The sequence below is a fragment of the Anabrus simplex genome, chromosome 1 (genome assembly GCF_040414725.1).
Source record: "Anabrus simplex isolate iqAnaSimp1 chromosome 1, ASM4041472v1, whole genome shotgun sequence".
Classification (NCBI taxonomy): domain Eukaryota; kingdom Metazoa; phylum Arthropoda; class Insecta; order Orthoptera; family Tettigoniidae; genus Anabrus; species Anabrus simplex.
In genome coordinates, this window is record NC_090265.1 from 1051474603 (window position 1) to 1051490151 (window position 15549).

Genomic DNA, 15549 nt, shown 5'->3' on the forward strand with positions numbered 1-15549 from the left:
AACAATAGGTCAAACAAGGTCATGAATTATTATTATTATTATTTAATGTTATTATATGCAGCCATGAATGGCGCATGCCCGTAGAGGGGTTTGTGAAGATGCCTTTAGTCCTCCGGACTCTGCCGAGCTTGAAGCCTTTTTCCGCACCCTTCGACCCTCTGAAACCGTCCATTAGATATCCCTCTCCTCACCATCACTATATCCTGGGATGGAAGCTCGGGAATCTGTGCCGTACCTTCAATCTGAAAACATTTACCAGCGAACTGCATGTGAAGTCATTCACTTAAATGTGATATTTCCTAACAGTCTTCTTTATTGATGAGAATTTACAGTTTCACAACGAAATGTAATTTTCTTAGCATTATTCGAGTCCAGTTTTTTATTTCAAATATCAAGAGAAAAAACATTTTCGTTCTCTAGGGAGGATACTGTCCTGGAGTTCTTACGGGCCGGCCGCTACTGCATACCATATGTGTAAATTGTATTAAAGGGTTACGCCCGAATTGTGTGGAAGAACAGTGCAACTGCTGCCATTGATATATATATATATATATATATATTTTTTTTCCAGCAGTATAAGGAAACTTAAAGATGTAGGCTATATTGCTATACTCATTATCTTGTAGTTTTAATAATTTGTAGGTTACATTGTTGTATTCATTGTCGTGTGGTTTGAGTAACCTGAATGTAGAATATCATGACTAGAGATGGGAATTATAGGCACGAATAGGTTAGAATGAAAAGTTATTTAACCAAGGCGCAAGTGTTTTCTACCCGCACAACGGTTCTGCAGTGAGATTTGCATAAATATTAGCGATCTGAACAATTAGAATCCCTAAAATTTATGCAACTCCCCTACATAACTGTAGAGCGGTTAGGTTACGCTTGCGCCTAGTTCAAATGCGTTTGCATTCTAACCTATTCGTGCCTATAATTCCCATCTCTGATCATGACTGCAAATTTGTGAAGGACATGGTCTGGTGGCATTGACGATTTTTTTTTATCTACTATAGAAAAGAATTTAAGACTGTATGTTATTGAAATAAGCTCATTGTTTCAGTTTTCACTAATAATTATAGAGTACTAAAAAAAGGTTGTGCAATAAATTATTGTTTAATGCCAGGTACGATAGATAGTAAAGAAAGAAATTCAGTACAGAAAGTGGTGAGTGCAGATTTCAAAAAATTACTTTTTGGGGTGGTTGTAGTTAAATTTATCAAATTTGTAACACAGTAATGTCATTTTGTTTAGAATTGAGTGTGTATTTTACCTATGTTCTTGAATTTAAGCACTATCGCAGAATGAATTTCCATAATTAGACAAACTTTTTAAAAACTTTTTTATGAACAATTGATGCTAATTTTAAAATAAACTCGAGATATTTTCTCCTTTATACATATTTCTTGTTCAGTTGTGAAGTATATTTTATAAAATGCTACAAGAATAATGCATATATTATTCAACATCAGTTTGTAGTGAATATTTTTCTGTAATTCTGCAAAACCACTAAAAAATTTTAGCCAGAATTTCAGGAAATGGCATGGCACTAGGAGGGTTAAAGAAGACATGAAATACAGATAAATTTCACTTATCAATTGTGACCTAGATGTTTGTATAAAACACATCTACTGAATTATAAGTTAAAGTTTGCAGCCTACAGCAGACAATTTCAGTGCAGCTTTACATTTGGTCCCTTCATTTACCTATCAATAGAGTATATACATAAAATAACATTGTTGCAACAGCAGTTCATGATCTAGAAGATGTTGCATAATTTCTATTGATATGTAACCACATAATATGACACTTCATATCTAGGCATTCATATGGTAAAAAGAAAAATTACACTGGAAAACAATTATTAAATATGCACTAGTTTCCACCCACAGCTTCTCCTGTGTGGTCACCACCACCACAACCATTTCCAGGTATAGTGGATAGAACACAAATGTATGACACCCTAATGTGGAGAATGTGTGGACATATTTGTCATGGATGACTGAACAAAACATTTTAAATATAAAGGCAATATTACAGGTATTATACATAGGTAGGAGTGGTGAGATTTACTTTAAGGAGACTTTGAACTGTACGAGAGCATTGGAAGGACGTAACTGTAATCCTATAATAACAATGTACGCTTTCATGTGTGCTCTAATTTAATAAATTGAATCCTATTAACTTCCAGAAAAAGATAACTGTATTTTTAAAACAATTCAGATACAGGAAGAAAATGTACTGTGAATATATTTATAAGAACTTCAATTCTAAATCCTGTACTTATTCTCCTGTTCTAGTATGGCTAACAGTTTGTCCTTTTTTTTATTCAAACATGTGCCAAACCAATTATTAATATGGTCAATCCGTTTATGCAGCAAATTAGTTTTATAAGCATCCGAGGCACATGTTTTCCTTTGATTTGCTTCACATTTTCTTTCATTAAATGGCCCCCCTTAGGAATAGCAAGATAGCAATTAGCCTATATACCAGTGGTTCCCAAACCTCTCCAGCTGGTGACCCCCTTTATAAGCTCTGAAAATCCCTTTCCCCCCAATATCTCCTTTTTTCTTTTCCCCTCTTAGAAACACTTATGTTTGAGAATAATGTAACATAAATATAAGGACTTCCAAATTCAAAATAATACAGTAACTACAATAATTCTAACAAAAGCTAGGATGTGGGCTGAAACAAGAATGTAAATTGAAATGTATAAAACTAATCATACATCAACAAAGTGTCAAATAGTCCAATATCAAATTTATCAACTAACAATTCGTTCCCAAGGCATATCATTCATAATTAGAACGAAGTTGTTAAAACCACAGAACCTTTGGATGTAGTTTCCAGACATTTAGAGAACAGTATCTCTTTCATCCACAACTATCAGATCACATGTTTCTTTATTCTTCTGAATAAATTGACAGCACCTCCCTCCAATCACAGCTGTATGTTATCCCTGAGTGTGAAATGTAATTCAGATGCAACCAGCATACAGTTCCATAAACATCCAAACATATTTTCACATTTATTATATTAGGGTACTTACTCATCTTCCTTAAAGTAATCAGAAAAGAGTCCAGCAGCAAGAAATTTTTTCCTCCAGCGAGGCTGCTTTTTACGTCGACCAGATTTTGTTGATTCATCTCCTGATGGCACATCACTACATGGTAGTGACTCATAAGGAAGAGCTAAGTCGCTGCTGAAACATAAAATGTGGTGTAAATGATAGACATATTGCTAGTTCAATATGCTATAAAACAACGTAAGTGGCATGACTGGAAGTTGCTCAAAATTAACTCCAGGCTAAAACCCCCAAGTTTTGGTTATTTTGGTTTTATTTTCACATTACAATATATATCCAGTTATAGCTTCCTCTTTACTAAATGATCATAAAATGAAATAAAGCTGACAATGGTATGTTATGGTCAAACATATTTTACATAAGGCATATTTCACAGGCTGCCTTCCAGGTCAATATCTTTCAATATTCTCACCATTACAAACTACAAAATTAAATGAATCTTGCATAGTATTCAAGCATAAAGTCATTTTAACTGAGAAAAATTTCCAATATCACTGTACTACAAAAGTGGCTTTTTAAAATAAGCATCTAATTAATATAATGCAAATTTGAATAGAATGAAAATAAAGAAATAAAAATTTAATATACAAGGCAAGTGTTTCATGAGAAAGGAATAATGTTTCACTTGAATGATTGTAACAATACCTCAGATTCCAGTTGTGTTCCTCTATTTCCTCCAAATTACACCTGAAAGGGCACTAACAACTGAACAGGCTAATATTTCTGAACTACATCAGCAATGATCTTACCAAAATACATTACAAAAAACAAAGTTTCAAAAAGAAATAACTTAAATGTGCTCCCAATATCTCTTGAGCCCAGCTGATAATTTCCGCTTTCTCTCCTGTGAAAGGGGCTTCCGACTTCTAGGGACTCTAGGTGGTGGGGTCCAAGACTGTACAATAGCACAAAACTTCTATATCAATGTCTGAAATCCCAGCCGAATCCAAGTCCTTCTGTACTTCATTAAGCTTCCAGTCTGTAGCTTTTAACCGAAGAGAAGATCTTCTTCGTAATCCTGTTGCTGTCCATTCGTTGTAGGTGTCTGTAGAACTTAGCCTCCTACGCCGCATGCTGGTATTGGCTGATTCTAACTGTCGATACAGCTCAGAGTTCAATTTAAGTCTGTAGGTTCCACATCTGGGACCAATCTCGGTCCATGAATTTTCCTGAGGATACGTCTTTCGGCTTTCTCTAGATCATCCACGGTGCCTTTTTTGTTCATCAGGAGGGTCTCTGAGGTGTACAAAAACTGTGGTCTGACAACAGTTTTGTAATGACAGATCTTAGCATTTTTCGAAATGCACCTCTTGTTATAATGGTTGTGGGATAGTTGGTACGCTGCACTGAGTTTGTTACATCTTTCTAAGAGGAATGTACCGTCTCTGCCATTGGGCTGGATCCATTCACCAAGATAGCAGAAGCGATTGACTCTCCCAATCGTTCCATGTATGGTCGTCAAAGGGGGGTTTCCAGGATGCCGAGTCTCAAGGTACTTGGTTTTGTTGTACGATATCTGTAATCCTGCCTTCACCGCTATCTCGTGCAGGGCTTCGATAGCAATAAAAGCATCCTTAGAGTTGTTGGTTAGGATTGAAATGTCATCTGCAAATGCTACGCACCTGATCTCAATCTTTTGGGTCCCGGCTCCAATGTCAACTGGTTTGATTTCTAGACTCCTCAGTGTACATTCCCAGTTCTTGATGACTTTATCAAGCACTAGATTAAACAGAACGGGCGAGAGGCCATCACCCTGTCGTACTTCAGTTTTTATCTTGAAACTCTGAGATAGTTCTTCCCTGAACTTCACCTTAGATGTTGTATCCATACGAGTTTGTTGGATGAGGATGCGTGTGTTGTAATAGACACCTCGTTCTTGCAGTACGGATAAGAGTGTCTGGCGATCGATGGAATCATAAGATTTTTTAAAGTTGACAAAAACCACAGCGATGTTCATACTCCTTACTTGTTTTAGTTGGAGAATGGTTTTTAGGATGAAGATCTGCTTGGTACAGAACCGTCCACGCTGAAATCCTCCTTGATATTCACCAATCATTCGATCACACTGGCTTTCCAAATTGTCCAGTAAAATCCTTGATAGCACTTTGTATGCTAGTAACAGCAGGGATATCCCTCGGTAGTTGTTGACATCACTGCGGTCACCTTTCTTATGTAAAGTGTGTATGATAGCTGGTTTCCAGTCATCAGGGACCTTGGAGAATTTATCGAACTGACAGGCCTTGAAAAGATCTCACAACAAACTCGTCTCCAAAAAAATAAAGGAGCATTAGGGTTAGTCCAAAACATCTATAACAAAAAATCCATGTCAAAATATACAAAAATTTGGCATTACAACAGTCATAAAACCAAAAGTCCTTTATGCAAGTGAAACATTGGTACTCAACAGAAAGCAAGAACTTGAGGAGATCAAAAAAAAAAAGAAAGAGGTAGATCATTAGGAAAATCTTAGGAGCAAGATACACCAAAGAAGGTTACACTTAAAGTTGCCAATAAGTGATTATTTATACTGTGTGTTTGTATTTGTAATATGATCAAGTCCCCCTCTGTACTATAACGGTTGGTGCTACTAGCAGCCTTCCTCGGATGCCCGGGCTTGAATACTGACACTGCCAGAAACTTAAGATTGGCATGAGGGTTGGTATGTGGTTAAAACGGTGCATGCAGCACATTTCCATTAGGGGTGTGCTTGAAAAGAAATGCACCACCTCGGGGTGAGGACATGAATTTATGGATGTAAGATATGGTATTTCTGTGAGCTATTGATATTGCATAATGGAGGCCTATTTGTGTAATTATGTTTGCCTACTGCCTTTCCAAATCAATTTTGTTAGGTTGTAACTTTTCTTCTCATGCATAATTTTTTATGGTGTTCATGCGGTTTCAAGCCTCCCACAAGGCCAACCCCTCGTCCACGTCGTGGGAGGTGGGCAACGGCATGAAGTAGGGGATTGCCTGTAGGGATGATGTACAGTGGGGACTGTGTGTGCCCCATGACCGCTACGGTAGCTGTGAAGGCCCTACAGGAACCCTGAATAGTGATGGCTAACGGGGCTCTGGTGAAGACCTCAACGGCAGCAACGGCGGAGAAGGGGTCCTTTCGTACGGCAAAGCTGGCGGATGAGGCAACTCTTCTTCTTGGGGATAAATAAAGAAGAAACCACTGCCTTTTGGTAAAGAAGGATCTTTAAAGGCTAAGGGAGATAACCCCTACAGAAAAATCCTGCAGTCTAGCGCAGACAGGAGGCAGCCCCTCCACTGGACTTAGGGTGCTATGGGCTAATAACTCACACACCTGAATTAAACTTATTACAGAAACCAGACGAAATTTATACCGGCTGGATTTTATGGAGACAACTTTTGCAATGAAATACAGAACACGAATCGGATTCTGGACAAGACATGGAGGGCCACGGCCGACCTGATGCGCCGCTCTAGCTAGCTCAAGGAGCGCAGCGAGGGATCCGGTCAGCCGTGGTGAAACACATTAACTTACAATGTTCGCTACTCGCAGGGCTGTGGTGCATTTCCCCCACCAGCGCATGGAGCCTATAACATATACTTTTATCTCTTGGTTGTATGAAGACCAGTAACCACTAGCAATCATGCCAAAAGAAAAAGCAGCTTCAAGTATTCTACTTCAGCAGTGGATATAATGGAGAACCAACATTATAGATAGAGGATAAACAAGTATTTTGCCTAGTATGCAATAGTGCATAATATATGAGTGCATATATTTCTGTTTTTAAGTGCAAGAGGCATGACTATTAGGCTGCCTGAGACAGTTGAGGCCTGGTCTTCTGACCCCCAACTTGGGAGGTTCGATCCTGGCTCAATCCGGTGGTATTTGAAGATACTCAAATATGTCAGTCTTGTGTTGGTAGATTTACTGGCACGTAAAAGAACTCCTGCGGGACTAAATTCTGGCCCCTCGGCGTCTCCAAAAATGGTGAAAGTAGTTAGCAGAGCGTAAAGCCAAGAACATTATTATTATACATGCTTATTTTTTCAGGGGCTGCCTGGCCGAGGCGGTAAAGGCGTGCTCGGTTCGCCCGGAAGGATGTGGATTTGAATCCCCGTCCGGAAGTCGTAAAATTTAAGAAACAAGATTTCCACTTCTGGAGGTGCATATGGCCTTGTCCCTGAGGTTCACTCAGCCTACACCAAAAATGAGTACCAGGTTAATTCCTGGCTGCAAAGGCAGCCGGGCGTAGAGCTAACCACTCTACCCCATCACGTGCCGAGGTTAACAATGGTGGAAGCCTTTACCTTCCACTCCTCCAAGGGCCTTCATGGCCTGTATGGAGGTGACTTTGCTTTGCTTTGCTTATTTTTTTCATTTTTAGTGCATGTATGTGAATCTGCCCTCTAATTAACAGATTAACAGACCTAAGCTATATTTGCAGTACCGAGCTGAATAATTGCTGAAGGCTATGGATGATTATCCTCAGCACATACAAAGGGAAATGTGGTTCCTAGATTATGGATCCTTATTTCATACATACATCTTCATTGTACAGTGTTATGCCTTTTAACATTCCGTCTGCAAACCTCTGTGAATTAACTAAGTGCTTCCATTATACTTTATTTATAAAGAGGGCTGTAGCCTCTAATCCCATTAGTTCCACATCTCTTAAAACTGATTGCCTTGGTCTTCCTCTATGTCTCTCAGTTGGTTAAGAATTTGTTTTCAATATTATTTAGGAATATGTTTGCTATTATTCCTGATATTCCTGAGTCCATTGGTGAACCCTTCCTGTTGACAATAGATTTTGTCAGTGAATGTGAAACTGTTTCGGTTTAAGGTTATTCCTATAAGGTTATGTACGAATTTCTGTAAAAGTCGGAAAAGATACCACACTCGCACTAACGCACAATACAGTCAGCATGAAACAGAAATCTGTTTGTTCAAAATTTTTCTAATTCCGAAAGAAAAATATTCAGACTACCTAACTTTATTGTTTCTGAAAATAATCAGTCATGGTTTTCTGCTTTTGTACCAAGAAACACTTTCTCTTTATTATGCTTCTCAATTATCTCAAAACACGTTTTTCGGTCATGAGAGCATCATCCTGGCAATATTATCTCGACCATTTGTAATTCTGTATTACTGTAACTCCTAACACTCGTGCATTTTTAGTGCTTTTGATATCGCAGTTAGGCCGCCATTGATCTGATTACAGTAAGTCGAGAGTTGAGTGTACGTCGGTTGGTTGATAATTTTGTTTTGTGCAGACGTATATTGTGTGTTTTCAATACTGCACAGTAATGAGTGTTAAAAGGAAAAGTACATGCAACTATGCAACAAAGACTAAGCGCCCCAGAGCATATTGATAAAGGTGAACAAGTACAAAGTATATGTAATCTTCTTAATGTTGGGAAATGCATGGTTAACGATTAGCGCCATAATAGAAAATCTATTGCGAGTTTCTGTGCTCAAGTGGAAACAGAAAAAATTCTTTTAACACATCACACCTTAAGAAAACTGGTGGATGAAGCATTGTTGATTTGGTTCCAAGTAAGAGTAATGAAGAGGAACTCCAATAAGTGGTCAAATTTTAAAAGAAAAAGCCATTATCCTACACTCAAAACTTCGAAACGAGATGATGCATAATGTTGTTAGCCTTGTAAATGCTTTTCAGACTAAGTAACTTGCTAGAAATTTGTGTCAAGATCTTCCTGGAATTTGATCATATGATATATTATGAACTTCTTAATGAAGAGCATTAATAGATAATAAAATTTTCTCCAAAAGGAAGAGAGAAGAAATGTATGAACTTTGAATCAATGATTTGAAACTTTTCCACCAATTAAATGGCTGCATGTATTTCCCGACACTATGTGCTGATCCAATTGAACTTCCACTTGAGGCACTCAGGTTGGTGGAAAGTTAAGTTCTTGCACAGTATTTACAAAAAGTTTGAAATATAATGCAAACTGATATTACAATTCATTCAATTAAACAACTTAGAAAACCAATCCAATAAAGAAAATTATTTTCTGTCGCTGAAAAAGCAAGAAAGATTTCTTTAAAATGATGTAATACGAACAATCTCCTATTATGTATCACAATAGATTTATTTTCTGTATATGGCTGATCCCAGAGAATAATCCACCCAAGTAGGAAAAAGTGAAGTTTAAAATAAAACTCAACAATTTGTTTTTATGATATATATAAAATGAAATTTTATTAATTTTATGATATGTATTCATTTATTGATGTCTTTCAGTTTTTAATTGTGTGATTAACGGAAGCTTTATGTAGAGGCTAAATTCATTTGATATTTCTTAATAGTTTTAGGAGTTCCTATTTATTATGATGAAAAGTTACAAAAATAATTATAGTAAATGATAATTTTAATACTCTTTGCAGTAAAGTACTTATTAAGGTTATTAACAGTTTATATAAGGTGTAATAAAGTGACAAATTTATTGCTGCAGGCCGTGTAAACACACGACGAAAAAGGTATATAAATTTCTGTAGACGAAAAATGTGTGGCTCAGTTTGAATAAAACTTTGTATGCAAAGCCAATACTGTACACCCTTTCAAGCTGCTATATCATTCATTTAAAATTTCAAATGGATTCATACGAAGCTGATAGTAAAATACGTCGCGTGTTTACGGCGTTCTTGCGAGCAAGCGACCGAGAAGTTCCCCGCTGCCGCAACATACTACCCACTGATTAAGTTTATGCGTCACACACACTTGAAAAGGACCTATTTTAGAACAGCAATCGGTGTTCACACTGAGGTGATATGAAATACAGTAGAGACAAAACGCGACACTCAGTAGGATATCGAGGGACAGCTATTAGAGCTCTCTCTAGCGGATTGACCTGAGAACTACTGATTCTGTCATAACAGCACGTGTATTTGTGTGTGTGAAGTTTTTGGTGTTATTTATGTGTTTTCAGTGAGCTGACATAATTAAATAATAGCGTGTGTCATTCCTTGATATCTCCTCTCAACATGAGGGAAAAGGTATGTGCTGTGTTTGGCTGCAGTAACTACGAAGTAGTGAAGAATGCACGGTCTTTCTTCCGTTGCCCTCATGACAAGAAAATGTAAGTAATATTGTGTTTGCATATATATTCTTCCAGTGACAAAGAGATTTTTATAGTACTTCATAATATCTGACCTGCTAGACCCATTTTTTAACTGGCTTAAAATATAATATGCATATTTTATTGTATAGTGCAGCAGTAAACCTTAAATACCAGTGTGTTGTTATAAATGTGATTTGTGGGTTTGATTTAATTCAGGAAAATACATATGCATATGAGGGTGGCTGGTTGTGTTCCAAGTTATCCCATTTGGAATGCCGTAATGCGTTGTCAAGCACTGAAGAAAATATGGGTCATTTAAGAAATGTACATATTTTGTTGAAACAATATGATGATGCAAATTTGCTTTACCCTAATGTAATGACATTACGGCAAGTATTGCTTTTAGGGAAAGTTTGATGTTTTTGAGGCTAAATTTATAGATTTTCTTTCTGTTAGTAGGCTTCAAGTTAAAAGGAAAATTGTCCAGCTCTTAAATGTAAATTCATTGAATCATATGTGTAAGGAATATACCGATACTTTTGTTGGCAAGTGTTTTAATATGATGATGAAATGCTTTTAAATGAGAAAAAAAGAAAAATCTAGCCGTGAATATTCCAGGCAGGAATTCTAAAGCTAAAAAAGTAATGCATAAATGAAAGGTAAAGCCCTTTCACAGCAGTCCATTTCACATCTTGATTATATGTCTAATTTCAGTCTTTAAATAATAACCTGTTGATATTTGAATTTAGCGCAAATTTTCAGGTCAAGCCACTAGGAGCGCCACTTGTGATTTGTCACCTATTTTAACAAGTCTAAATCCGGTAGTGTCACGTGCTTCTCTACTGTATTTCTTTACCAAAAAACCACGGCACTTAACGCCCTTGAAAGGACTTTGGTCTGCCCAGTGACCGCTGCTCAGCCCGAAGGTCTGCAGATTACGAGGGTCAGTGTGGTAAGCACGACACATCCTCTTGGTCATTATTCTGGGATTTCGAGACCAGGGCCGCCATCTCACCATCAAATAGCTTCTCAATTTTAATCACGTAGGCTGAGTGGACCTCAAACCAGCCCTCAGGTCGAGAGAAAAATCCCTGAACTGGCCGGGAATCGAACCCGGGGTGTCCGGGCAAGAGGCAGGCACGCTACCCCTACACCATGGGGCTAGCTCTACTGTATTTGGTGATATTTAATAATGCCGCTTACTCACAAGGAACACTGTAAACGGTATCACAAGAAGAAAAAGAATGAAGAGGATATTAAAAGAAAGGAAAGGGAAAGGCATGCAAGGAGAAGAAGGAAGACGACACTTGCCAAGTTTCGCGTACGCCACCAACAGGTACGAAAATCAGTGAAGAAGCACAGAACTTAGAAAAAACTTCAGGGTTTATCAACAGTTACGTCCTGTCATACAAGTCCAACAACACAACCATCAACATAGATTGCAGAGCAGAGTACGCTAGCGTCTGCTTATAAATGGAAACAAACAGGGGAAAGCTGTAAAGAGTTCGGAGCAGGCCTTACCAGTAAGTCCGCGGAAGAAACGGGAAGTTGTTTCTACGCTGAATGTAAAATTCTGTGTAAGTTCATCTACCCCCGGCAAGCGCAAGAAGTCTTCACTTCCAAATCACATTCTTAAATATTTTCAATCCAGGTCATATCAGATTTTATCTCCGAAAAAGGACAGTTCTGGACAAAAATTAAAAACAGAAACGAATCATGTGCGTCACCCTGCAAGACGGATACAAAGTTTTTAAACAAGAATACCCACATCACACAATCGGTCGGTCTTCTTTTCTGTGGACTTCAACCAAAGTCCATTTCTGTGCACTACAGGAACACATGTTAGGCATATTCATTATGTGGAGCCATTCAAAAATATAGGGCCAATTGCAGAAACGATGACTAGTTTTAAGCCTTCGACAACGTCTACCTAAACAACGTCTAAATCAAGCATGATGTTCCATTGCATAAACAAGGTTCAGTAGATGTTTAACTAGACATCGCTTAAAGTTTCAATATTGGTTTGAAAATGGAGATAGAAGTATCTTTCATGCAACTCTTTGCTTGTCGCAACCAATGAAATTCGTCGGTGGGCCCGCCGAATGCCAGTCAGCTGTTTGTCTTCCTACACATTACACAAATATGGCTAAGCATGAGCATGACTTGCCCACAGATAAGAGTATTGCTTTCGGTGGAAATTAAACCTCATAATATTATCGACACTAGAGCGACACGCCACCGTACGGGGAAGTGTAACTTTGATTATAGCGTTTTTACAGTGAGTGTAATCTACTCATAAATACGGTAGCTTCGACTAAGGGAAGATGAAGCAATAGTAATGTGTAACCGAGTGTGCTGTACGGGCCATATAGATGTAGCTTGCATTCTGGGGATCGTAGGTTCGAAACGCATCATCGACAGCCCTGAATATTGTTTTCCGTAGTTTCCCTATTTTTACACCAGGCAAATACTAGGGCTGTTATTATGGCTACGGCTCTTCTTCCCCAGTCCTCTTTGAACAATAATCACCACCACTTGCCTTTTCCTATGTGATAGTTGCCGAAAACTTATACGATTATATATAAAAAAAACCATACAACCTACTTTTTAGTTTTCACAATTATGTGTGTTTACTTGGCAGTAAATATAAGTGAATCCATCGCGGTTTATGTATGTGACAGCCCTCTGACGATCGCCACACGTAATTACGTAGTCGAAGTGACCTATAATTCCATGGAAATTATCCCATGTATATAATGAAATATATCGGCTTCCAAGAATTGTATTCAAGTTGACAATTACCAGACTGTCCCTTTGTCAGTCTCAAGAAACAAGTCTCTCGAAAAGCGAAACCTTATTTTAAGATCTATCTCCCAGTATATGTCAAACGAATTGCTGCGATTTAGCAGCGGGCGACCCACAGAGAGGCCGTCGGACTAACCTTTCTTTGCGGAATCGTCTCAACATGATAATACAAATTACATGTTTCATGGAACATAACCTCTGATTGCGATTCACTCCTCTCATTTGGGGTTAAACAGTGCTCTCGGCAGTGTTTAAACATGACCGGTTGAACATCGGTTTTCGACAGTGTCTAAGTGATAAATAACGTCTCTGCAATGCGGCAGCCATACTTAGGCACTGTTTAACCGTAGACATCGTCTAAACACCGTTTCTGCAATCGGCCCATATAGTTCAGGCAAGAAAATATTATTCTGTAACTACTACCACGCACACTCTACTTCTAAACAACAAAATCAAAGCAGATGACAAAAATCCACCCCATAACATATGAGTAACAACACAGTAAATGTTTCCACCCCATAATACGGCTTTTAAAGTACGTGACTTCGTACTTGGAAAATACAGCGGAAAAAAATATTCAAAATATTTATGTTTGTACCATAACTGAACGTAATAGTGATATTTATTTTGTAACCAATTTTTGCAAGTGCAGCGATGAAGCTAAATTGTTTTGTGAACCACCAAAGAATGACGAGTGCTTTTTAAATGTAAGTGAAATCGAAAGAAAATTACTGGCGACTCCTTTTACTCATGGCAAATGACATTTTGATGAGTCTATACCAGAAGCAGAATGAACAAAATATATATTTTTTTAATTACATTTTTTCTGACCAAGCTTTCATTCAAACTGTAGGCTACTTCAGCGTTGAATGTTCAGTTATTTTTAAATATTTTAGTTTATTTTACATTCACTGTTATTAGTGTTAAATATGTGACAATAGTTCATAAAAACACTTTACTTTATTAAATAGGCCACATTTCAGTACCAATATCTGTAGTTATATAGCCTACCTTATTATTATTATTATTATTATTATTATTATTATTGGTAGGGGAAGGAACCTTGTAGTTTTACATGACCAATAATCTCGCAATCATAAGTCACGTGTACATCACTCCTTACGCGAAATCCGAATGACCGGACGTGACTATCACCTCTAAAATAACACATGCATTAATCGGGTCTCGAACCCAGTCCATTCCAAGCGCTTGGCTGCTGCACCATCATGCCCCTTCTTTATTATTACTTACTGCGATATTAAATATACATATTATCATTAAAGTCCAAAAACACATTCACGTCTTTATAACCCTTCAGCCAGACTAACCCTTTGCTACGGCAGTGAGGCATGGACAATAAGATCTCAAGACCTTTCCAGAATTACAGCACGTGAAATGACGTTCATGCACAAAACAGCAGGCTATACAAAATTGGATCGTATAAAAAATTAAGATGTGCTTAAGGGACTGAATGTGAAACCAGTAATCAATTACATCTATTATTACCAAGAAAACTGGAAACATCACATTCAAAGGATGGAGTCTGGAAGACTACCAAAGGAGATCCTACGCTATCAACCAAGAGGACAGAGATCTATAGGACGTCCAATGAAGGGATGGAAAGAAAATGCAAGACCGTAACGGGCCACTTGGAAGGATGATGATGATGACAACATAAACTCTCCTGCCCAAATGCCAACCTCACCTTCCCGGGATGAACAAACCTGTCCCCACAGACGAAGCTCTGTCAACCGAGTCACGGTGGTATAACCGTTACGTCAATTATGGAGGAAATGCTGTAATTTCAGCTAGTCCATTAGCTGAGAGGTGGCAGCCCCATCAATGGTTTTACTCCCTTCAGGCTAGCAACCCGTCGGAAGCGTGATGTGAGTATAATGGTGTGTTAGTAAGAGAGACGAAAACGCGTTGCTTCTGCGCAGGTGACGTCACGCGGGGAGCACTGCGAGAAACAGGCTCCGCGGCTACATGGCTTGTCGCTGTTGTATTAAACATGCGTTATGTATTAAATACGTGCCGTACATAATTTGATGCTCTTTTATTCTTCTCATTAATCTGCACTGATCACACTTTTGAAAATGCCGGGCTGTGCAATAGCAGGCTACTACAGGAAAACCAAAGGATCATACACACAAAGTATTTTTCATTTCCGAAAAATGCAGATCTTGCCAGGCTGTGGGAAAACGCTTGTCGGCTCAATGATCAATTTAATGTGAAACACGGTACGTATTTATAATATGTGATAAATTATTATTGCCTGCTCGCTGTATTTCGCTATGACGTGCTTTGATATCCCTTTAAGATAACACTTTTAAATTATCGGAACAAAAGCAGCCGTAAATTAAAATCGGATGTATGAGACTATACCACTAGGAGGAAATATATTAACTCCTAATAGTGGCAGGAGGGTTGAAAGGGAAAAAAAGAGAAATCGACATAAGGATGTAGCTGAACATCTAAGATCGCCAGCTGCTGATTTGAACAGGTGAGTGAAGAAACACAATAAATACATGTTTAAACGTTATATAATATTCTATTCTTTTCAACTGAAAGAATAAATAGGCTTACTTGTCTATGTT

At 38.0% G+C, this 15549-nt stretch overlaps 1 protein-coding gene across 1 annotated transcript in view; it reads right to left on the reverse strand.

Moving 5' to 3' along the window:
* ash1 (histone-lysine N-methyltransferase ash1) overlaps window positions 1–15549 on the reverse strand; it is a 272719-nt gene that overhangs the window by 194628 nt on the left and 62542 nt on the right. Inside the window, exon 3 of the mRNA XM_067137046.2 lies at window positions 3047–3199. Within this exon, the coding sequence (XP_066993147.2) occupies window positions 3047–3199 (153 nt within the window). The remainder of the gene's footprint in view (window positions 1–3046; window positions 3200–15549) is intronic.